The 25,829-nt window shown below is 44.5% G+C and overlaps 1 protein-coding gene across 4 annotated transcripts in view; it reads left to right on the forward strand.

The window, feature by feature from the left end:
- ARMC9 (armadillo repeat containing 9) overlaps window positions 1–25,829 on the forward strand; it is a 184,634-nt gene that overhangs the window by 13,258 nt on the left and 145,547 nt on the right. For all 4 annotated transcript variants that reach the window (XR_006058866.2, XM_060410505.1, XM_015093598.4 and 1 more), the window contains exons 6-9: window positions 3,503–3,595; window positions 7,444–7,468; window positions 16,199–16,356; window positions 21,743–21,841. Coding sequence is in view for 3 of the 4 variants with exons in the window: in XM_060410505.1 (XP_060266488.1) it covers window positions 3,503–3,595; window positions 7,444–7,468; window positions 16,199–16,356; window positions 21,743–21,841 (375 nt within the window). In the remaining variant the exon portion in view is untranslated. The remainder of the gene's footprint in view (window positions 1–3,502; window positions 3,596–7,443; window positions 7,469–16,198; window positions 16,357–21,742; window positions 21,842–25,829) is intronic.

A 25,829-nucleotide genomic window follows, 5' to 3' on the forward strand; every position in this document is an offset into this window, starting at 1 on the left:
GTATTTAGAAACATATTTTGATATGACTATATAGTTTTTCTAAAGATCTCACACTGTTCAAAAATTTGTACGGCACTTGCTCCCCAACCACTGAACAATGGACACAGTTCTTCTAAACTCAGTACATTTCAGTTTCTAATATTTTTCTCTGTTTACTGAATTCAGTAAAACCAATTCGTTACTCCTGAATCAGTTCAGTTCACTTCAGTCTCTCAGTCTTGTCCGACTCTTTGCGACCCCATGAATCGCAGCACGCCAGGCCTTCCTGTCTAACACCAACTCTTGGAGTCTACTCAAACTCATGTCCATCGAGTTGGTGATGCCATCCGGCCATCTCATCCTCTGTCGTCCCCTTTTCCTCCTGCCCCCAATCCCTCCCAGCATCAGAGACTTTTCCAGTGAGTCAACTCTTTGCATGAGGTGGCTGATGCTAAAGCTGAAACTCCAGTACTCCTGAGCAGCAGCTGCTAAATTGAAGGTCAGGTGGTTGACTCATTCTATCAAAGCCAGATTGTTGTATAGTGGCGCAGTTGAATTCTCTGCTTGTTTTTCTGGTCAGTCCCAATTTAGTTCTACTGTCTTCTCCTAAAAGGCTAAAAATATAGAATGGTTACAAAGGTGATGAACCTTGCAGTGGAAGGTTAGATTTTCTCACAGTCAAGGTTCTGTTATGAGAATTACATAACATTAGATCAAGGTGAGGTGGAGCTGGGAGAGTCACGGAAAGGTTCCCCGTGAGTCCTCGGCAGGTCTGATGTTCCAAGACTGAGTTCAAGTTCCTGTTCAGAGTTCAGGAGGTTAGAGGTCATCAGTATTCACAGAGTCATTTTATTCTCCCTTTTTTTCCTTTTACTGCTCTCTAAATATATTCTTTCAGTGGTCATCACAGATACTTCAGTGTACATAATAAAATCTAAAGTTAGTATTTTTACTCTCTTCCTGACCATTACAAGGACCTCATTTAACTTACGGGCTGTAGTTGTCAAATATTTTAGTATATACTTTAGCCCCACAAAATCTGAACTTTTTAAAATTTTATGCAGTCAAAAAAAAAATTTAAGAAATCAGTATCAGTATCGATTTACCCTTAGGTTCACCAGTATTTTTGTTTACTATTCCATCTTGTGTAGAAGCCCTTCCACCCAGGATCATTTTCACCCCTACTTGAAAGATGCTCCTTTAGAAGCTCCTTTCGTTGAGGATCCCTTCTTTCAGTTCTTATTGTCTGAAAGCATCTGTACTGCTTTCTCAGACAGGGTTAAAATAGTGGGTTTATAGCTCTTCTTTTTTTCCATGTGGCATGAGGGATCTTAATTCCTCGACCAGTGACTGAACCCATGCCCTTTGCAGTGGAGCTCGGGGTCTTAACCACTGGACCACAGGGAGGTCCGGACAGTTATTTTCTTTCTGGACACTGAAGGTTTTTTATTTTGTCTTCTGGCTCCCACTGTTGCAGTTTTGAAGTTGGCCATCAGTCTGATTGCTGTTCCTTTGCAGGCCACCTGTCTTTTTTTCTCTGATTGTATCATTTCACTACAGTGTGTCTAGTGTGTCTTCAGTTCAGTTCAGTTCAGTCGCTCAGTCGTGTCTGACTCTTTGCGACCCCGTGAATCGCAGCACGCCAGGCCTCCCTGTCCATCACCAACTCCCGGAGTTCATTCAAACTCACGTCCATCGAGTCGGTGATGCCATCCAGCCAGCTCATCCTCTGCCGTTCCCTTCTCCTCCTGCTCCCAATCCCTCCCAGCATCAGAGTCTTTTCCAATGAGTCAACTCTTCACATGAGGTGTCCAAAGTACTGGAGTTTCAGCTTTAGCATCATTCCTTCCAAGAACACACAGGACTGATCTCCTTTAGAATGGAGTGGTTGGATCTCCTTGCAATCCAAGGGACTCTCAAGAGTCTTCTCCAACACTACAGTTCAAAAGCATCAATTCTTCGGTGCTCAGCTTTTTTCACAGTCCAACTCTCACATCCATACATGACTACTAGAAAAACCATAGGAGTGTCTTAGGGATACCCAAATATTTTATTTTGCTTTTTTTGTTTAAGATGTCTTGGTTTATGTTGGCCAACCTAGCAATCCTTCCTGAGATTGATTTCTATACAGTTGAGCACAGAGAGCTTCAAGCTGGAGCACACCATATGAGTTTCCTGCAGTTGTTATAACAAAGGACCACACACTGGGTGGTTTAAAACCACAGAAATTGCTTGTCTCACAGTTTACGAGGCCATAACTGTGAAATGAGGGTGTCGAGGGACTGTGCTCCCTATGAAACTTCTAGGGAAGATCCTTCCTTACCTTTTCCAGCTTCCAGTAGCCTCAGGTGTCCCTTGGTTTGTGGCTGCATGATTCTTAATCTCTGCTCTGTCTTTGCATGGCTGTCTTCTCTCCATGTCTGTGCCTAACTGTCCTTCTTCTTATAAGGACACCAGTCATATTGGATTAAGAGCTTATTCTCATTCAGCCTCCTCTGAGCTAATTTCTTCTGCAGTGTCCCCGCTCCCCTGACCTCACATTCCGAGGAGATTAAGGCTTCAACATGTCTTTTTAGGGGACACAGTTCAACCCACAACAGACCCATTAGAAATAGAGTCATTGTGCTGTGTCAGGGAATTACAAAATTTTTAAGATATCAGACTTTTCTGCTTATTTGGCAGTATTTTTTTTTGAAGAGTCAGAGAATGCACAGGATAGACCAGTGGAGTGGGGTGGGGGGTGAGAGCAATGAGAGCTGGAGGGAGAAGTGGGGAGGATGGGCAGGTCGGAGGAGATGGGACAGGATCTCAGAGCCAAGTGGACGTGAATTTTTAGCAGCAGAACTTTCAGTGGGACCTCCTGGTTTAGTGGTAGATACTCTTGTCTAAGAACCCTCAGGAAAATTGTCCCGAGAAAGGTTGTTGCTTGTGACACTTATTCTTTCACTACTTAAGTCATCATTTTTTCCTTCTCAGTGAACGTTATTTGAGATAAATATTTTATTTTTAAGGAAGAAATCAAACTAGACACATATCAGAATGCTGGACATGATGGAGTATTTGAGGCAGATGACCGCTTCTTTCTGTTTTTCTTGTCTGAGTGAGGTTGATGGAAATGAGTCCCTTTCTTCCGGGGACTTTCTGTAACAGCGATAATTGTATATGCCCGCCAGTGCCACGTATGCCTAAACCATACTGAATTATTTTTGGTTTTCAGCCTAATAAGGTTACTTGACATCCTTGAAATATTCAAATCATGTACAGGGTTATTTTTTCCCTGATTATGAAAGGACTCTGTCCTTTCCTTCTGCTGTGGGCTCTTGAATCTTCTGTAAGCGAATTGGTCAGATGTCCTAAAACCTGTGTTTTACAGCATCACACCACTGACAAGACATCTTGCTTCTGATTTCAGTAACTGTGGCAGAGCTGTTTCGTCCTGAAGGCCACAGCTTGACAATGTTTGTTGGCATTTAATGATCTGGTGCTTTTCTTATTTTCCCTTGTTCTTTTTTCCTTACTTTAGGATTCTTGGACTCCAGAGTTAAAGCTGAAATTGGAAAAGTTTCTGGCTTTAATGTTCAAAGCCAGTAACACGCCAAAACTTTTAACATTGTATGTATCCTTTTAAAGCAAATGGAGACCACCTATGGAATTAATAGTCGCCTGGGTATGTGTGTGTGTGTGTGTGTGCGCGCGCACTAAGTCATTTCTGTTGTGTCCAACTCTTTGTGAACCCATGGACTGTAGCCTGCCGAGCTCCTCTGTCCATGGGGATTCTCCAGGCAAGAATCCTGGAGTGGGTTGCCATTTCCTCCTCCAGGGGATCTTCCCAAGCCAGGGATCAAACCCTCTTACATCTCTTGCATAGGCAGGTGGGTTGTTTATCATTAGCGCCCCCCTAGGAAGCCCAAGAATGGCTTGCTGCTGCTGCTAAGTCACTTCAGTCGTGTCCGACTCTGTGCGACCCCAGAGACGGCAGCCCACCAGGCTCCCCCGTCCCTGGGATTCTCCAGGCAAGAACACTGGAGTGGATTGCCATTTCCTTCTCCAGTGCATGAAAGTGAAAAGTGAAAGTGAAGTCGCTCAGTTGTGTCCAACTCCTAACGACCCCATGGACTGCAGCCCACCAGGCTCCTCCGTCCATGGGATTTTCCAGGCAAGAGTACTGGAGTGGGGTGCCATCGCCTTCTCCAAAGAATGGCTTAGATGGCCTCAAATAGGGATGGTTGTGGTTGTGCTGCTTCTATACTCGAGTGAATGAAGCACTAACAAGAGCATGTGCCAAGGCCTGCAAAGAGTTGACTTTTGTGGCATTGGGTCTGTGAGACTTGGCGAGGGTCTTATTTTCCTGTCATGTGCCAAGAAGCTGTCTTGAGTAGAAAAAAAAATAATGCCTGTCTTCTTGGAAAAGAACTCTTTGGAATTGTCCCTTTACTGAAGGTTAGTCACTTAAGGCCTTGAGGTCATGATGTATAGATCAACTCATATATAACTTGTCCTTCCAATCAGGACTTTTAAGAAACAACTTTGTTGAGGTGTAATTTACATACCATAAAATTTGCCCACAGTAAGTATGTTATTGAATGATTTTTAGCAAATGCACAGAGCTGTGCAGCCATCACCACGATCCAGTTTAAACAGAGGCACTTTTGAGAGTAAAAGGGGGACACTGACCAGACAGAGACCCAGGACGAGGTGGAAGTGGAGCCTGTCCAGGGAGGAGCAAGGCTGTTGCCTGCCCATGGAGGCTCCCTTCCCAGAGCTGGTTGGTCCCTAAGGATGCGCGTCTCCTTTTATTCTGAACAAGCATGTAGCAAAAGTTATTTCATGATAAGAGTTAGCATTTTGAATTGTAAAGTTGGTGCTTGTTTTGTTTACCGTAATAAAAAATTTAGGCCACTCTGCTGGGTAATGCCTTCTGCTTCCATTCTGACTCCAAAGCACTGGACTCTCTTTTCCTAATTGGACTCTGAATAGTAATCCCTGGGATTTCATGACACGTTTCTCCTACTTCCGCTTCCTGAACATCCAGTGGCTCCCTCTTGCCTGTACTCAGCTCCCACCTTGCCCTGATACTGCCCCCAGACGGGCTTAGTACACCTCCCGTTTCCACTTTTACGTCTTCAAGTTCTTCCCTCTGCCCACATGTTTGCATACCCAGTTCCTTTCCCTCTTAGAGTTTTGTATAAAAGGACAGTTTTCAGTGAAATTAGAACTTCTCCAACTTGGCTTATGGCTTTTTTAATATACTTTTAAAAAGTATTTCTTAGGACTTCCCTGGGAGTCCAGTAGCTGGGATTTTGTGCTCCCAGTGCAGGGAGCCTGGGTTCAATCCCTGGTCAGGGAGCTAGATCCCACATCCTGCAACTAAGAGTTCACCTGCCACAACTAAAGATCCTGTGCAGCCAAATAAATGATTTAAAAAATAAAAGGCTTTCTCCTTAAAGGTAACAGGTACCAACCATTATGTAAAGATTCTAAAAGAAAATTTTTCCATAATAAATGATACTGGTATATTAATTATAGCACCCACTTCACGGGAATAGTATTAGGATTGAGTTAATCCATGAAAAACCTGCTTAAAACTGCCCAACACATAGTAAGCACTTGTGTTATTGTTAGCTGTTGTATTGTAGTTTGCAAACACTTGTCACCTTTTATCCCATTCAACGTTTGTTTTGAAGCAAATACACTGAAGTGCAGTAGGTAACTTTAAACATTATTCCTTGCTTTTCTTTCTTACATGGAAATATTTGGAGTTCAGTTCAACACGTATATTAGGTTGAATAGTGTGCTAGGAATTAGGGATAAAAGAAAAAGCCAAGATCATTGTCTTAGCTGGAGTTTTGAACATGAAAATGGGTGTCTGCGAGGCAGACAGACTGAGGGATAGGAGTTCCAGGTAGAGGGAACAGCTTGTGCCCAAGTGCTGAGCCAGTGTGTCTGGGGCACTGAAGGATTCAGTGTTGCTGGGGCGGAAGGATTGAGATGGAGAGAGTCAGTCCTCCGGGTCGTGGAGGTTCGTGTGAGGTCCCCTAAGCAATGAGGAGAAAAACATGGTCATGCTTATATTTTTTTAAATCACTCTTTTTATTCCTGATTATAAAATTAATCCTCTTCCTTATAGAAAGTTTAGAAAGCACAGAAATGCATTTGTTTGTACACATACACTTCAAAGTATGTAATGTTTATAATAAGCAAGGAGAGACATCTCTATGCATGTATATTTTTAAATATTTTTCTTAAATGAAGAGAATGTTTCCTCATAGCCTTAAAATGTTCTTCAAAAATAGGTGGTCTCAAAGTTTACACAGAAATTACCTATGTCCCAGCAATTCCTCTCCTAGCTGTATCCTCAAGAGAAACAAAAGTATCCATCTCCACAGCAGCTTGTACATGAATGTTCACAGCAGCATTATCCAAAATAGGCAAAAAGTACAAACAGCCCAGATGTCCATCCTTTGATGCATGGATGACCAAGTACACACAGTGGAATGTTATGTGGCAATACAAGTGAGGGAGGTACTGATCTGTACTACTACATGGATGAATCCTGAAAACATGATGCTGAAATGAAAGAAGCCAGACACAGAAGGCTGCATATTATGTGATTCCATTTGTGTGAAGCGGCCAGAAAAGGCAGATCTGTAGAGAGTGGGTAAGTGGCTGCCTAGGGCGGGGGAGGGTGGTGAGCGGGGGTGGGGACCGCTGATGGCACAGGGTCTCTTTCTTGGGTGATGAAAATATTCCACTCCTGATTGCGGTGATGGTTGGACAACTCTGTGAATATATTGAAAACAATGGAAATGTATGCTTTAAATGGGTGAATTCTATAATATGTGAATTACATCTCAATAAAGCTGTTACCAGAAAAAGTAAGGAAACCCAAATAAAACAGGTGAACACCTTGGCCTTCAGTCATGTGGCCAGATGTGTGAAGCTGAGGTTCAAACCCAGGCCACCCCGCAGTAGCGACTGGTCACAGTTGCTGTGCCATGCTCTTTTCATCAAAACCTCAGTTTCCTTAGGCTGGTTGCTTTAGCACTGAAGGTACAGAGGAAAAGGGTATGAACACAGATTTGCATTTTCAGTCCAATGTTTTGGTAAGGAGGCCAGTTAGGGGGCTTTTGGATGCACAGACTGGTTCTGAGATGGAGAGAGGAGGATTTCCTTAAGGGTAGTCACCCCAGGATTGAGAAGTCGGTTAACTGTGTTTGCTCTTCATCGGCTTCCAGTTACCTGTCCTGAGCGGTTAACAGTCTCAGCTGTTGATGGGGTTCGAGTTACCTGTCCTGAGATAGTCGGTTAGCTGTCTTCTCTGTTCATCGGGTCCCGGTTCCCTGTCTGGAGATTTCTCTTTTTCACTGCACCGGGGCTGTTTCCCAGATTGCCCAGCGCAATGAGAGGGATACCCTGAGTACTGTCTCCTGAATGCCTGTTTTCCTGAACTTCTTCCCATCCCAGAAGGAGAATGGACAAAGCAACAAAGGTAAATCATCTAAATTAACCGTTTTTAAATAACAACTTCGCCGACTCGCGTTTTAAGTAATGAAATGGAGAGAATTCCACAGACTTGGCCAAAGAGGGCTTTGAAAGTCTAAATACTTATGAAGTGCTTCACCGTCCCTTTTCTCTGCATTCCTTGAGGCCCACTTCTCAGGGTGGCTGGCACTGTTAGCTTTGTCTGGTATGTCAGATGACTAAGACGGGGAGAATCCACTCAGGTGCCAGAAAATGTCAGGGCGGCAGCAGGTGGACGGCGCGGTGCAGCACAAATGGGGAGAGAGTTGTTTCCGTGTCTTCACTTTTACCTTGAACTAGTCTAGTCTAACGGGGTCTTATCTCAGCAGCATGTGGAGTGTCTATTCTTTTTTTTTTTTAATTTTTATTTTTACTTTATTTCACTTTACAATACTGTATTGGTTTTGCCATGCATTGACATGAATCCGCCATGGGTGTATACGAGCTCCCAATCCTGAATCCCCCTCCCACCTCCCACCCCACTGGAGTGTCCATTCTTAGAAAGCGTTTCCATTTTTCACATTCAAAGTAGGAATTCCAGTCTTAAATTTTTAGCATAAACTGATGGTTTTTCCATGATGAGTCATTTTTACCAGACCCCTTCATTTTTCAGAAAGATGAGAAAAATGTTAGTTAACGTGGTGGCCACAAGTGGGATTCTTTGTAGGAGTTTTGTCTCTGATAAACATGATTATGAAAACGGCTGAAGTTACCCTGTTGGAAAGGGTGTGTGAGGTGCTTCTTGCCTTTGCTAAGTACCGACGGCATCATCCTCAATTCCCAGCAGGTGGAGTGTCACTACATGAAATAGCACATTTGTCCTTTGCACAGCAGTCCTGCCAGAGAGAATTTCAAAACTTCCTGCCATTGTTTCTGTTTCCTTTTAGAGAGTTAAAGTTTTCCAAAGAACAAAAGCGTTAGGAAGTTGTCATTTGGCTCTTGGTTCTCCAGCTCTGGGAGGATGAGCAGTGCTGAGATCCCCACGGGGGCTTCAGTAAGTTCAGGTGGGAGGCCCTGGGGTGTCTATTCTCCACCTTGGGAGCCCTGTGGCCTCCAGCCCGGCAGTTCCAACTTACAGCCAGTTCCGCAGCCAGGCCACCCCACCTGGAGCTCCGAGGGCCCCACGTGGAGGAGTGGCAGGTCTCAGGACCCCTCCTATCCATCTGCCTGAACACGGAGGAGCGGGGTGCAGATGTGTTCTCATGGGGTCAACGGGGGCCTCTCCGAGGGTCGCAGACTGCAGCCTTGAACCATCGGGGTAGCTTTGCCCCCAGCACGGTGACCGCGAGGACGAGTGCAGCCCCCAGGACAGCTCTGTACCGGGTCAGTGCAAGTCCAGGCCTTGGCCAGGGCGGGTCCTGCCCGGTTTTCTCCCTCTCGGCACAGCTGGAACTCTTCAGCTGGGCCGGCACTCGGGCCTCGCCGTGCACCTCCCGGGAATGCTCTTGTGCTTCACTGCTTCTGTTTCTCTAGCCGTCCAAGCAAACCACCTCAGACTTGGTGGCACAAAACAGCAATGTCCATTTGTTACTATTATCCTCTTGGTGGTGTGGGAGTTACGGGCTCAGTCAGTTCTCCCTTAGGGTTTCTCCCGGGTATAGACAGAGCCGGGTCAGGTTGAGCCACCTCCAAGGCTTCCACAAGCATAGGTGTGTTGGCTGATGCTGGCTGTCGGCTGAACTCTTAGCACAGGCCCTGGGCCGGGACCCCCAAGTGGACTCTCCTCATGGCCTGGGCTTCCTCAGGGCCTGGCAGCCGGGATCCCACCCAGGGTGAATGTCCCCAGAGGGGTGCAGATGGAAGCCATTTCACCTCTTCACCCAGGCTCTGAAGTAGCTCGGTGTTGTTTCTGGTGCGTTCTCTTAACTACAAGCAAATTCCTGAAGCCCACATTCAAAGGAAGGAGAATTACGTTTCACCTCTTGACGGGAAGGAGTGTCAGAGACTTTGCGGTCATGTTTTTTTTTTTTTTAATAAATGTATTTATTTTAATTGAAGGCTAATTACTTTACAGTATTGTATTGGTTTTGCCATACATCAACATGAATCTGCCACGGGTGTACACGTGTTTGCAGTCATGTTTTAAAGCCACCGCCCCACCTGTGTCTTCAGGTCCCTGAGGACTGCCTCAGTGCTTGACTGAGTCTGTTCAGTCCCTGTTCAGATTTGGTCTTTGGACTCCTAGGCACTGAAGGCAGGAAGATGGTGAGAAACTTCTCCCGGATTGCCGAGTTTCTGCCAGCCCGTCACCTGGCATGCCCTGCAGTTTAGGGGGATAGCTTCTTGCCAGGAACCAGTTATGTCTCCAGTAAGTGGCCCAGTTTTGCAGACAAAAATAAACATAGGTAGGGGGAGTGCACGTAGAAGAGCCTGTGTTTTTTCTACAGACCTTTCATTTGGTATTTCAGCAAGGAGACCAGGGTTCTGAGCCTTCTTTAAGTTCGATTTGAGTTTTCCGAGGCTAGCTAAGCAGGATGTCTGTGGAATTGAGTCTGGCAGGCACAGCGTGTGTCTGCGGCAGAACAGTCCCCAAATGCAGTGTCTCCATGGAGATAAGGGAATAGCACCCGGCAGGGCACTTGTGCCAGGGGCTCGGGCCCAGGCCCAGCATCACCACAGTTAGTTGTTACCACTTTGAGTGACTGGATAATATCATTATGTGTCTGAATAGGAAGGTTTCATGGGCACAGTGAGTTTCCATTAACTTTTTCTTTTCTTCTTTTTGTTCTCTCTTTTTAATTCGTTATTATTTCCCTAAACTTTGGAAGAAGGGTGGGCAAAGTGTTTGGAGTATGGAAAAGTCCCTCAAAAGGAATTATATTAAAAATGGTGTTAGGAATAAAAAGTTAGGTTGGCAGCATAGCATGTTGGATTATTATTTTCACCTAGCCATCTATAAAAGGATATAGAAATAGCATCTTTCAGCATTCCTGGTATTATCCATTTGGCCCCTTCAGAAAATGGGAACTGATCATTTTTCTGGAGTTCAGAGCTATAAATAGTGTTTCTGAAAATGATGACTGATATTCCTAGTTCCAAGCCAGGCTTCAGCAGTACGTGAACCGTGAACTTCCAGATGTTCAAGCTGGTTTTAGAAAAGGCAGAGGAACCACAGATCAAATTGCCAACATCTGCTGGATCATGGAAAAAGCAAGAGAGTTCCAGAAAAACATATATTTCTGCTTTATTGACTATGCCAAAACCTTTGACTGTGTGGATCACAATAAACTATGGAAAATTCTGAAAGAGATAGGAATACCAGACCACCTGACCTGCCTCTTGAGAAACCTATATTCAGGTCAGGAAGCAACAGTTAGAACTGGACATGGAACAACAGACTGGTTCCAAATAGGAAAAGGAGTACAGCAAGGCTGTATATTGTCACCCTGCTTATTTAACTTCTATGCAGAGTACATCATGAGAAATGCTGGGCTGGAAGAAGCACAAGCTGGAATCAAGATTGCTGGGAGAAATATCAATAACCTCAGATATGCGGATGACACCAACCTTATGGCAGAAAGTGAAGAACTAAAGAGCCTCTTGATGAGAGTGAAAGAGGAGAGTGAAAAAGTTGGCTTAAAGCTCAACATTCAGAAAACGAAGATCATGGCATCCGGTCCCATCACTTCATGGGAAATAGATGGGGAAACAGTGGAAACAGTGGCTGACTTTATCTTTCTGGGCTCCAAAATCACTACAGATGGTGATTGTAGCCATGAAATTAAAAGACGCTTACTCCTTGGAAGGAAAGTTATGACCAACCTAGACAGCATATTCAAAAGCAGAGACATTACTTTGCTGGCAAAGGTCCATCTAGTCAAGGCTATGGTTTTTCCAGTAGTCATGTATGGATGTGAGAGTTGGACTATAAAGAAGGTTGAGCGCCGAATAATTGATGCTTTTGAACTGTGGTGTTGGAGAAGATTCTTGAGAGTCCCTTGGACTGCAAGGAGATCCAACCAGTCCATCCTAAAGGAGATCAGTCCTGGGTATTCACTGGTAGGACTGATGTTGAAGCTGAAACTCCAATACTTTGGCCACCTCATGTGAAGAGCTGACTTATTGGAAAAGACCCTGATGCTGGGAAAAATTGAGGGCAGGAGGAGAAGGGGACAACAGAGGATGAGATGGTTGGATGGCATCACAGACTCGATGGACATGGGTTTGGGTGGACTCTGGGAGTTGGCGATGGACAGGGAGGCCTGGTGTGCTGCAGTTCACGGGGTCGGAAAGAGTCGGACACGACTGAGCGACTGAACTGAACTGATTCCTAGTTCTTTCTAGTCTTAACTTTCTTCATCCAGCGTTTGTGGATTAGCAAAAGAACAAAGAACTGATTTATATCTAAATACAAAGAAAAAAGTGTATATATTGTAAAAATAGGGTGATTGATTTAGTTTTTTATATTGTTGTTGTTCAGTCGCTGAGTTGTATTGGATTTTTTATGACCCCGTGGACTGCAGGACACCAGGCTCCTCTGTCCTGCACTGTCTCCCAGAGTTTGCTCAGATTCATGTTCATTGAGTCAGTGATGGTGTCTAACCATCTCATCTTCTGCCGCCCTCTTCACCATGTACCTTCAATCTTTCCCAGCATCAGGGTCTTTTCCAATGAGTCAGCTTTTTGCATCAGGTGGCCGAAATATTGGAGCTTCAGCTTCGGCATCCGTCCTTCCAGTGAATATTCAGCATTGATTTTTATATTAGGTTAGAAAAAATTTCTGTGTTTTGAAAGGTATTGTCTTGAACAGCACAGGGGGTCTCCAAAGTGAAATCTCATCTACGCTTATAAAAAAGCAATGCACTAAATGAAGTGTAAATGTTAACACGAGAAAACTTGACAGCTGTACTGTAGTGAAGATCTCCATCACTTTTGTTACTGTTTCATTTCATGCTGGAGTTAAAAAAACTGTCTGTGACATTAACTGGCATTCTTTTAGTTGTATATATGTTTTGTTTAAAGCTTACAGTTCTTTGTCCAAAAAATGGACAAAGAATGCAGTTCTTTGGACTTTTGCACAAATTATGTCAGTGACTTTGAAATATAAAGTGTCTCAATAAGTTTTGCTGGCATTACTATGTCAGTTTCATTAAAATAACATGGGGCAAGACATCTCCACGAAAAGTTAACATCTTGGAAGGCAAGGCATCTTGGCTTAGTTGTCCTTGTCTCATAAAACTTTTGACAGGGAAAAGAAAGAGTCAGAGTTCTGTTTAATGCTCAGAAATAGAGTTGATATTTTGAGCTGTAACCCAGATATCTTACAGTAATGGTTAGGTCCTGTTTATAACTGTTAAGTTCTCTGCACATTGATGTCACTGGATAGCAGATTGTTTTTGCTAACAGAGAAGGAGTTGCCTACTTCTCTCTTTCCTGTTTATAAAATTTGAATTTTTTTCTCCATGAATGAAACTAATTTTTATAAGTAAAAACTGGGTTTTGTGGGCTTCCCCTGTGGCTCTGTGGTAAAGAGTCCACCTTCAATGCAGGAGACGAAGAGACACAGGTTCAATCCCTGGTTCAGGAGAAGGGCATGGCAACCCACTCCAGTGGTCTTGCCTGGAGAATCCCATGAACAGAGGAGCCTGGTGGGCTGCAGTCCATAGGGTCGCAAAGAGTCAGACATGACTGAGCGACTTAACAGCAACTCTTTTCTGTAGGCTGCTGGCAGTTAGGGCTCTTTTCTCTCAGGTTACCATACTTTGAAACTGTCATAAATTCCATTTCTTTGTTCTCAAGGTAAAAGCTCCACAAAGAGTCCCTTACATTTAGTTAATCGACAATGAGTTTCTGAGGGGAGATTTTTGGTGCAGTCCCGTTTCAAGAGGTACTACTTGGGTGACATTAACATTGATGGTTTGAGAAGTCATTTGACCCAGCTAATGGGTTTTGGTATTTCATTCCTCTGCCACTCGGTACATGTTGAGAAAAATCTCATAGATTCTCTCTAATATTTATTACCATAAAATGGGACTGTGAATAATCTAAAATTTTCATCCTTAAAAGTTCTTATCTATATAATTTTGAGTTCTGAATGTATGAAAAAGCTTAAATAATACTTAGGGGGGAAAGAAGGTAGTGAGTCTCAATATTGTGTTAGGAGAATGATAAATGATTTCCAGGGATATTCTCCAGAGGTTCAAATACTGGATATAAATTTGTTTCAGATGACTTTTTAAAGTTATCTTCCAATACTGAAATTTGATGGGTATTAAATAATAATAATAATTCATTATGTGATATTTGGAGTTTTAATAGTTAAAGTATTTTACTTCTGCACATCAACAATTGTGAAACATGAAGGTTTTTTAAATACAGTGGAATGTGGGTTATCATCGTAGCTGTTTAGGATATAAATTAAGAGGAATAGATAATTTTGGGCAGTGTTTCTCAAACATGCAGTTATGTGTCAGAGCCATTTGAGGAGTTTGTTAACAGTGTAGGTACTTAGCCCCTACCCAGTATCCACAAAATCAGTTTCTGAAGTTGAAGCCTGACCATTTTTATTTTTGGATGATTCTGATGTATTTCAGAGTTTACATACCACTGCTTTAGGACATAACCTTTCTGCCATTTTTTCAAGTGATCTACTCATATAGAAATACATTTAGAAAATCTTTGACCCTTTTCCATGAAAGGAAATAATAATAATAGCTGCCATGTATGGCCCACCAGGTGACTGCAGCCACAAAATTAAAAGACACTAGCTCCTTGGAAAGATAGCTATGACATATCTAGATGTATTAAAAAGCAGAGACATCACTTTGCCAACAAAGGTCCATAAAGTCAAAGCTTTGGTTTTTCCAGTAGTCATATATGGATGTGGAAGATGGACCATAAAGAAAGCTGAGTGCCAAAGAAGTGATGATTTCTAACTGAGGTGCTGGAGAAGACTCTTGAGAGTCCCTTGGACTGTGAGGAGATCAAACCAATCCTAAAGGAAATCCTAAAGATCAATCCTAAAGGAAATCAACCCTGAACATTCATTGGAAGGACTGGTGCTGAAGGTGAAGCTCCAGTACTTGGCCACCTGATGCAAAGAACTGACTCATTGGAAAAGACCCTGATGCTGGTAAAGACTGAGGTCTAGAGGAGAAGGGGACGACAGAAAATGAGATGGCTGGATGGTATCATCGACTCAGTGGACATGAGTTTGAGCGAACTGTGGGAGATGGGAAGGACAGGGAAGCCTGGTGTGAGGCAGTGCATGGAGTCACAGAGAGTCTGACACGACTGAGCACCTAAGCATAGCACAGCATAGTCGATTTACAGTATTATATTAGTTTCAGGTATATATACAACATAGCGATCCAATATTTTTATAGGTTATATTCCTTAAAGTTATTATAAAATAATGCCTGTATTTGGTCTTTATAATTTTAAAGTCTTTCTGTATGCATGAAATGTGTTCTAAAATGAAGACTTTACATATTGTACAGTACCTGGATTGGGACACAGTGAATTAACATGGATGTGGGGGCAGCAACAGGTCCTTCCATCAAAAGTGTGACCTTCCAGGCAAGGGAGAAGGTAGGACAGAGGCAAGGAGGGTGGACACCAATGAAGAGTCCAGCTATGCCCAGGGTGGCTTGGCCATCTTGTTCCGCTGTGAGCGATGGGGCAGGGTGGTGGTGGGCTTCCAGGAAGAAAACCCTAGGCTACTGCTCTAAGACCCAGTAGGGTGGCTTATGCTTTCTCAAACTGGCAGAGTGAACACCTGGCATCTTACCTAATTGTGGATTTGAATTTTCTCAGCACCCGTCACGCAGCCCTAACTTTTACTTAAAAGGAAGAACTTATCCCTCATACAGACTCACAGGGCACAAACAGAGAAAAAGACTCGGTTTTGGTTCAGCCATTTTGTGAATTGATGATAGAAAGAAACATTGAGTTCATTTCTCATATATGTGGAGAGAGGAACTAAAGTTGTATGGGATTCAGCCAAGGAAATAGATTTTGTTAGGAAAGTCAGTGATGAGCAGTTGAACTAGCACGGTAAAACATTAAAAAAAAAAAAAAAATCAAGGACTTCCCTGGCGTCCAGTGGTTAAGACCTTGTGGTTCCAATGCAAGGGGCGTAAGTTCGATCTCTGGTCAGGGAACACAAAGATCCCACCTGCCATGCAGTGCGGCCAAATAGAAGAAATTAAAAGATCGGTGATTACAAAGCACTTTGTAAGTAAATGTGGCATAAACAGAAGTGTTCAATACACAGTGCTAAGTTCATTGTTATAGTAAAATATTCTCACAGGAGGCATGGCATTCACTTGAGAAGAATATAATTATTTTTTATTTTGTAGGGGTTTTAAAAAATCTTCTTAAATTTTGTTTTTGTTTCTTTAAAAAATTATGTATTTATTTATGGCTGTGCTGAGTGCGCCTTGCTGCACGGGCTGTTCTCTAGTTACAGCAAGCAGGGGCAACTCTCTAGTCGCAACGTAATAGCCTCCCTGGTTGAGGAGCACAGGCGCTAGAGCACTCAGGCTTCAGTGGCTGCAGCATGGATGCTCAGTAGCTGTGGCCCATGGGCCGAGTTGCTCCATGGCACGTGGGATCTTCTCGGATCAGGGATGGAACCCATGTCTCCTGCATTGACCGACGGATTCTTTGCCATTGAGCCACCAGGGAAGCCCCTTGTAGACTCTTTCTTTTTAAACATCGCTTTTTTGTTTTGTTTCACTGTAAATTGTCTTCCTAGACATGTTGCAGCAGCTCCACCAGCAGCTGGTAGAAGCTGAGCGGAGGTCCATGACGTACCTGAAACGGTACAACAGGATCCAGGCCGACTACCACAACCTCATCGGAGTCACGGCAGAGCTGGTGGATTCCCTGGAGGCCACAGTCAGTGGCAAGATGGTAAGGAGGTCCCCCATTGTCCACGTGTCTTCTTGAGATAAAGATGAGTCGCGGGCACAGATGATTCCTCACCACCCCAGCCAGTGATACTTGCCCCCCAACTTTACAAAGCCGGGTGCAGCTGTTTATCACGCTGCTGCAGTATTTCACCCATTTTTCCTGACATATTACCTAGTGCGTCTTTATTTCTCTAGCCTGTTCTTAGTGTTAGCAAAAAAATAGGCAGCGGAAAAAAAATTATGTTGTGGCATAAAAATGGGGAGAGATATTCTTTTGGTATATAGGAGACCTATGGGTTTTCATATACTGATTTTGTATCCAGTAACCTTTCTGAGCTCCATCAATCTGAGAGATTCTTTTGATCAATCCTCCTTTATTCTAGATTGGCAGTCATATCACTTTCAAATAGTGATTTTTTTTTTTCCCTTGTAGAGCCTAACTTTCTTTTTTCCCCCACTTAACTGATTAGCTAAGACTCTGGGAGTTGAATGAGTTCATGGGCATGTTTGTCTTATTTACGACTTTAGTGGGAGTGACTTGAGTGTTTTACTCAATAAAAAGATAGAAAGCTTAATAAAATCACATTCTGGAAATATAATTTTTTTTTGGAAGTAATTGTGGGTTCACGTGTGATTTTAAGGCATAGGGCAGAGAGTCCTTGTATCCTCTTCCCAGTTTCCACCAGTTGTAATAGTTTGCAAAACGATAGTGCAGTGTCTCAGCCAAGATACTGGCACTGATACAATTTATTGCTTTATCCTGATTTTCCCAGTTTTACTTGTACTCCTGTGTGTGTCTATATGTGTATGTTTTAAGCTTTATACAACTTTATCACCAATATAGATTTATGTATTAAACTTGCTTTAGCACCTTAAAAATGTGATTACAAAATGAAATGTATTCTAGAAGTTTTCGAAAATATAGAACTATGCAAAAATAAGATTAAAATCACCTGCCATTATCTCACTTAGTAATAACACTTGTTAACATTCCAGACTTTCTTTTTTTTTTCCCCAAAACTTGGATACATGTGTTTTACAGAAATGGGCTCAGTTCACACGGTCTTCTAGTTTGCTTTTCTCCTAAATACCGAATCACGCATTCTTGAAGTCATTAAATATCCTCCTACGATGCTCACCTCTTGTGGCTCTGTTTTCTATCAGGTTATTTAGCGTGTTGGGTCTCTATTGTTGGACATTAGCGTTGTTTCCAGGTTTTTACTTTCATAAGGGCTCATTTAAGTAAACACTTGAAAGGAATCGGTTATGCAGTTCCCTGGGATTACCCCAGAACTCTAGGCCAGAGCAACAACTGTGGATTGCTCCTTGCTATAATAGCTTGTGAAAGTTGCTTAGTCATGTCTGACTCTTTGCCACCCCATGGACTGCACAGTCCCTGGAATTCTCCAGGCCAGAATACTGGAGTGGGTAGCCTTTCCCTTCTCCAGGGGATCTTCCCAACCCAGGGATCAAACCCAGGTCTCCCGCATTGCAGGTGGATTCTTTTAAATATGTTTTAATACCCTACACCGAAACGTCTTTGCCCGGATGAAAACACAGCTCATAAACGTTCACAGAACTGCTGAAGGTTGCATGGTGTGGCTGGAATCGCCGAAGCTAGGGGGTGGGGAGTGGCATGCGCTGCAAGATGAGGCGGGGGAGGTGCATTGGGGACGGTCACGGAGAGATTTGTAGACTGTGCTTAGAAACTTGTGTTTCACCCTGCAGTTAGTGAGGAGCATTTGAAATGTGTATCTTGAAAATTGTTCGGATTTTTTAGTTCTGAAAATAACACGTACCGACTTTTCTTTAGTACAGAGAAGTACCAGAAACAAAACAAAGATGGCTTATATAATCACTGTTAACAAAAAAAAAGAAGAAAAGAAGGCATGTACATTGAAAATTCAAATAGTACAGAAATAAAAGAAAACATGTGTTTTCCTTTTCCCGTCTCTCCTATTAGACAATAACTGCCATCGTTGTGGTGTGGCTGCCACGGCCAGGGTTGATGTGATGCCAGGCGTGGCCCGCTGACCACAGGTGGGACCTGAGCTCTTACTGCAGGAGTGTGGGAGCAGAGGCCCACACACCACCAGGCAGGGGGTTGGAAGGGCCTCCAGTATCAAGACAGGGAGACATGGGGTTGGGGGCAGGGAGCAGCACTGGAATCTGAACTAGCTTGTTTTTATTGTAAAAGAAATACATGCTCATAGTAAAAAATTGAAACACTTCAGAGGAGTATATAGTTAAGAACAAAAGGCCCCTTCCACACACAGTTCCTTAGTCTCGTTTTCTTGCAGGAGTAACACTTGTGTATTACTTCAGAACCCTTCTGCACATACATGTGCGTGCGTGTGCATATACACATACTACTCGGGGTTATGTAACCCGTTATCCTTCTCAAACTTGCTGTTTCACTTTCAGCGTATCTTGGAAATCTTTCCACATGACCACACACTGCTTCATTCTTTTTAATGCTTGTACATTTTCCTACTGTAAGGGTGAGCCATAATTTCTCAGATCTCTGATGATGAACATTTAGATTTTTTTGTTTGCTATAACACAAAATGTTGTACATACTGTTTATATCCTTATATATACAGTATACCCTCGAATGTAGGGAAGATAAGCACCTGAATGGAACTGCTAGGTCAGAAGTTATGGGCATTAAAGTTTTGATGAGTGAGTCAAGTTGCTCAGTCGTGTCCGACTCTTTGCGACCCCATGGACTGTAGCCTACCAGGCTTCTCCGTCCATGGGATTCTCCAGGCAAGAATACTGGAGTTGGTTACCATTTCCTTCTCCAGGGGATCTTCTCGACCCAGGGATTGAACCCGGGTCTCCTGCATTGGAGGCAGACGCTTTAACCTCTGAGCCACCAGGGAAGCTGGTTTTGATAGATGTTGCCAAATTATTTCCTCAAAGATTTCAACAATGTCTACCCACCCTCCACCCCCAGTAGCATATCAGAATATCTATTTCTTCACACACTTGCCAACGCTAGGCATGATTATACTTTGAAATTTTTGCTGGTTGGGTAAGTCAGTCAGTCAGTTCAGTCGCTCAGTCGTGTCTGACTCTTTGCAACCCCATGAATCGCAGCACGCCAGGCCTCCCTGTCCATCACCAACTCCCGGAGTTCACTCAGACTCACGTCCATCGAGTCAGTGATGCCATCCAGCCATCTCATCCTCCAATTTACGTTTACATCCCTTCTCCTCCAATTTACATTTCTTTGATTATGTGTGAGGCCAAATATATTTTCATATGTCTTTATGCCATTTATATTTTGTCTTTCAGTCAACTATCGTATACATGTCCTGACCTCTTTTCACTTGTTTTAAGCAAGAAGGTGACAGAATCAAATTTCCACGTTAAAGAAATGGTTCTGGTACCAAAGGAGAGGAAGCAATTTCAGAAGCAAAGGGTTGCTCCAAAGTCCCAGAAATCACAGAAAACTCTAAAAGTCCAGAACTGAAAAGTGTCCAGTGTGTCTGCCATTTAGAAAGTAGTTATTGGCGGCCTTTACCATGGGAGTTTCTGTGGGGCGATGCAGACAGGCTCAACTGGGGTGTGTGGACAGGTAAAGGGAAGGCGAGGCAGCAGACGTCGGCTGCTCTTTTAAGGACTGTGTCTGCAAAGGAGGAACATCGAGAGGGTGGTTGACAGATGAGGACCTCGGGAGGAGAAAGGGGAAGGTATTTTTGAAATATGAAATATGTCTGGGCATGTTTCTAGGTTGTAGGAAAGGAACTGGTATAAAAGGAAAGGTGAGATGCACAGGATGAACAAGGAATGTTTGAATTTTGATCCTATAGGCATTCAGAGGAGATGGGCTGAGGATAATGTAGGAGCTGCAGCCTTGAGATGGTCATCCAGCCAGACGACCCGAGAAATTCTCCACAAGGAACAGTCTTTCTTGTGGCTGAAACAGACCAGAGGCTTCCAGGGGGCAGACAGGAGAACCACAGGGAGAGAAGGGGTCTAGTCCAGTGTTCCGGCTCCTTCCAACCTACCAGTCATTTGAGTAGTCGTCCTCTTGTAGGCAAGAGTGAGTGAGCATTGGGAAGGGACACCTGTTACATTAGCACATGGGAGTTCACCACACAGAGTCAGGAGACTGGGAAAAGAAGTGTCCGTCCAACAGTCAGGCATAGAAGTCTGGAAGGAAGTAAAACTGTCTGGTGGCTCAGTGTTAAAGAATCCACCCATAATGTGGGAGACATGGGTTCAATCCCTGGGTTAGGAATATCCCCTGGAGAAGAGAAAGGCAATCCACTCCAGTATACTTGCCTGGAAAATCCCATGGACAGAGGAACCTGGTGGGTTACAGTCGATGGGGTTGCAAAAGAAGGCAGACACAACTTAGCAACTAAACAGCAACAACTTCTAGGGACTGGCTTGTGGGGCAGGGTAGACTGGGGACAGGTTGGGGCACTCTTACCTTTTTTTTTTTTTTTTTTTTTGACCACATGGCTTGTGGTATCTTAATTTCCTGACCAGGCATGGAACCCAGGCCCTTGGCAATGAGAGGAGAGTCCTAACCACTGAATCACCAGGGAATTCTCATTTTTATATATATTAAAAAAGATGTAAGATGAGAAGAAAATGTTTCAGAGATTACCACCTTAGATGCTAGATATCAGTCCTGAATCATGGTGGCTAATGACAGAGGCATGAGAGGCGCTAAGAGGGCATCATGTAACTGCTTTGATGCAGAAGTAACCCAGCTCCCGTCGTCGAGCGCTGGGTGGTTCATAACAAGTCTCCATCACTCACTTAGTTACTGTTTACTGAGCGTCTATCATGTGCCAGGCTCTCCCCTGGTCGCCAAGACGTAGGCCTCCTTCATCTCTTCCCACAGGTCCGGAAAGCAGGAGGCAGACCCGTTGGTTTTCTTGAGTCCACTGCTTGAGCCCAGATCTTCAGATTTTAAGCCCGGCATTCTTTCTATCATGACTTTCCATCCATTCTTACCGCTCCCCACTCCCCCTGCCCTACCATGACTTCACTGCTTGAATTAACAAAAAATTGGTTTTAAATCAAGTTTATTTTATGGGAATTCCCTGGCTGTCCAGTGGCTAGGCGCTTTCACTGCAGAGGGCCCAGGTTCAATCCCTGGTCGGGGAACTAAGATCCCGCCAGCCAGGCAGTGTGCCAAAAAAAAATGTTTATTTTGCAGGATAGCGGGAGTATGTTAAGTGCAATTACATGACTTAAACTATGTTATCCTGTAGTCACACCTGGAGAGTGTTAGTTTTCTCATCAGTCTCAACTCACTAGAACTCTGATGTTAAAGCAAAATCTTACCTCCGCGGCCGTGGAGAGTCAGTGCCCACACCAGCCAGGGCGACACTCACCAGCAATCCCTTCTCTGTCCTCTGCAGATCACTCCCGAGTACCTGCAGAGTGTCTGTGTCCGCCTCTTCAGCAACCAGATGCGGCAGAGCCTGGCACGCAGCGTGGACTTCACAAGGCCCGGCACGGTGAGGCTCACAGATTTCACCCTGCATGTTAGTCACTCCATCATGTCCAACTCTTTGTGACCCCATGGACTGTAGCCCACCAGGCTCCTCTGTCCATAGGATTCTCCAGGCAAGGATACTGGAGTGGGTTGCCATAGATTTCACCATACCATAACTTTAAAAAATGAGAGAGCAGGAGAAAATACATTCGGGAGTCTGCATTTCAGCAGGCTTTGGAGATCTGTACTTTCCCAGAAGGAAAAGAAAGCAGTTTTTGGACAGTGAGCAGCTGGAAGGCAGCCTCCTAGTCGGGGAGACAGGCTGATCTCTTCCAGGTGGGGCCGCTCTGTGGGCCCCAGGGCCGGTAAGAGCAGCAGGTCAGGAGGAAACCAAGGCAACCTCATCCTCTTTTACAGGCAACTGCCAGGTCTCAGGCAGGGCCTTTCTCTCTCTGTTCTTAGAGTCATTGCAAACTTACAGAAAAGTTGGAAAAATAGCCCGAAGGACACTTGTATACCCTTTACCCATATTCCCCAACTGCTGGCATTTAGCTCTTTTGTTCACTTCCTCTACACACACACACGCACGCACACACAATATGTTTTCTGAACCATTTGAGGATAAATTACATATATTATGTCCTTTTCTCCTAAATACTTGAGTGCAGTGTGCATTCATTAATAGGAATGTTCTCTTATGTAACTATGATTATCAGTTTCAGTACATTTAATACTGATGCAGTATTTTACCTCATTACCTACTGCGCATTTTCCAGTTTTATCGGCTGAGCCATTAACACCCTTTACAGCGTCTCCCCACCCCCACCCCATCGTGTGGGGTCAGGTGTTACGTTGACTTGTCCTGACTCTTTGGCCTCCTTTCGTCGCGAAGGTCCTCTCGGTCCTTCTTTCTTTGACTTTCGTGACTTTGATGTTTTAGAAGAAGATAGTCCTTCCCCTCCTTTAATAAGAGAACATTTCTCCTTTTGTGGTTGATGTTTCCTTGCAGTTAGATTCAGGTTTGCATTACAGGCCAAAATACTCCATAGGCGATGTGTCCTTCCTAGGAGAGCTCATCTGGAGGCTCGGGGAGTTGGTTTGGTCCTTAACCAAGGGGCAGACAGAGTACACCAGCGTCTCCCAAGGGAGTTTTCAGTTCACGGACTCCTGTCTCGGGAGATACCAACCTGCCGCCTGGTCCAGAGGCCGAATGGGTGGAGCTGGGCAGTTAGGAGGGAAGTGGCACCCCCAAAAGTCAGAGCCCCATCACCTGAGGGTCAGAGCCCCCCCAACAAGGGTCAGAGCCCCCACTGGGGTCAGAGCCCCTCCCCAGGGTCAGAGCCGCCCCCCCTCCCTGATGGTCAGAGCCCCCCCCCACAAGGATCAGAGTCCCCCCCAGGGTCAGAGCCCAACCCTGAGGGTCAGAGCCCCCGCCAAGGTCAGAGCCCCCCCCAGGGTCAGAGCCCCCCCAACAAGGATCAGAGCCCCCCCCAGGGTCAGAGCCCCCCCCAGGGTCAGAGCCCAACCCTGAGGGTCAGAGCCCCCGCCAAGGTCAGAGCCCCTCCCCAAGGGTCAGAGCCCCCCACTGAGAGTCAGCACTCCCCCAGGGTCAGATTCCCTACCCGCCAGGTTCAGAGCCGCCCTCAGAGTCAGAGCCTTCCACCCCAGGTTCAGAGTCCCTCCCCAAAGGTCAGAGCACCCCCTGCCGCCAGATTCAGAGACCCCCTCCAGGGTCAGAGCCCCTCCCCCTGAGGTCAGAGCCCTCCTCACTCCCCCTGTGGGTCAGAGCCCCGGTTTTTACTGAAGTGTTTGAACATTAATACTAGGATCTTCTCTTCATAAACAGAGGCCTTTTTTAGTTTTAAAAGAATCTATCTCATTCTTAAAGAGATTTGAAGTAACTTATTATTACGAGAAAATACACATATGAGAAATGAAAAAATATAGAAAATAAAGATAAAGAAATTCTGGTTAGAATTCATAGACACTGAAAGTAGATTGGTGGTTGCTGGAGGGTAGGGGAAATGGGGAGATTTTGGTCAAGGGGCACAGACATCCAGTTTTAAGATGATCGTGTTCTGGGGCTGTGATTGGCAGCACGGTGACTATAGTTAACAATACTCTATTGTGAGCTTGACGGTTTCTAAAGGGATAGATCTTAAATGTTCTTACTAGGAAAAAAAGGTGAGGTGACAGCTGTGTATTGTGATAATCACGTCACAGTACACACCTTTATCAAGTTATCACACTGTACACCTTGAACTCACACAATGGTGCATGTCAGTTATATCTCAGTGATGCTGGAGAGAAAAGAGAAATTATGGTTCAAGGGAAACGAGGGTGAGAAAAATAAAAGTAAGCCAGGTTGAGGCTGGTATTAAAAATGCACGTGGGGAAGGAGGCCTGGAATTGGCGCCAGCTTTGCAGTAGCCAGTGCAGAACGCAGTTACGTGATTTGTTTAAAAAGGAAGAGACAGTGATATTCATCCTGCATCTAAGACAGCATTTGTGCTACATGTGCAGCCTCTGAAGCACAGCAGTAAAATGAACGCCCATGAGCCCATCACATGTGCCCACAACAGACCGTCTCAGTGCCGCCAGCATCCCCTGGTGCCCCTTAGACCGTGAACTTTTTCCAACTCAGTGTATTACAGTTTAAAAGCAAGTCATTAAGTACATTATTTTTGAAGACTGGCAGGCCAAAAAAACTCTGCATGGGCGATGCTATGGCTCAGACCTGAGGAGAGTTCCTCTCGTGGATTTTGGTGGAAAGGATGTGGTACCGTGCTTGTGAGCCAGCATCCTTGACCGTGTCCTTGAGGCGCGCGTGGAAGGACTGGCCAGCCGCTGCTGTGTCGGCTGCGCCACACGTGGACGGTGAAGGATAGGAGCTGTGGCATCTGTGCTTTAGGATATGGCTGCAATGACGTCTGTGTACAGAAATCTTAAAGTGAGTCGGCCATTTTTTAAAAAATGTCAGTTAAGTACACACAGACATCTGAGTCTCAAACAAGTAACTTCCTCGTGGGCCCTCTAGGATGGAGGGGCCTCAAGCCACCTCCCTGAGGACTGGCTGAGTTGAGTTTTTATGTCCTGTATATGCTTGGCTGTATGTCATCAGCCTTGGGATGACTTTAAGGATCAGAGTGTGTTTGCCAAAAACAGTGGCCTTCTAGGGACTTCCTTGGTGGTCCAGTGGCTAAACCCCATGCTCCCAATGCAGGAGGCGTAGGTTCAATCAATCCCATCAGGTAACTATTCGCAGATCCTACATGCTACAACTAAGGTAAATTTTTAACCATAAATTGAAAGAGACCCCACATGCCTGAGGCAGGGCACAAAACAAACAAAAAACTGATGTCGTATTTAAGAGGAGCAGTATAAAAGGGAATGGGGCACAACATTTAGGACATTTCATCGTACTAGAGGTCACCTTCATTTGCCAAGAGACTGGTCCTGCCATCCTCCCGTGTTGCAGTGACACTAAGGTACAGGGTCTAAGCCTCAGAATTCACAGGAGGGAGGGTGAACTCTGTTTATCCTAACTCATGACCATTTTTTTCCCTACTGAGTCATTGACTTACCAGGCAATAAAAGCTGCAAACAGTCTTTTATGGTTCCTAGTATATTTTTCTTACAAGATGATAAAAAAAAAAAGTAGATGAGGGGTCATTACAGGATATTGTTGTTGATTGGGCATGCCTAACGTCAATGTGTGGTATCAGATTTATAACATATGGAGAGGAAATTAGGATACAATTTAGATGGGCCGTCCGGTGACTGAGCTGATAGGATCTAGGGTTCCGAAGGAGTACGTGCGTGTAAGTGTTAGTCACTCAGTTGTGTCCAACTCTTTGAAATCCTGTGGACTGTAGCCCGCCAGGCTTCTCTGTCCATGAAATTCTCCAGGCAAGAATACTGGAGTGGGTTGTCATTCCCTTCTCCAGGGGATCTTCCCAACCCAGGAATTAAACCCAGGTCTCCTCATTGCAGGCAGATTCTTGACCATC

Source organism: Ovis aries, chromosome 2 (assembly GCF_016772045.2).
Source record: "Ovis aries strain OAR_USU_Benz2616 breed Rambouillet chromosome 2, ARS-UI_Ramb_v3.0, whole genome shotgun sequence".
Classification (NCBI taxonomy): domain Eukaryota; kingdom Metazoa; phylum Chordata; class Mammalia; order Artiodactyla; family Bovidae; genus Ovis; species Ovis aries.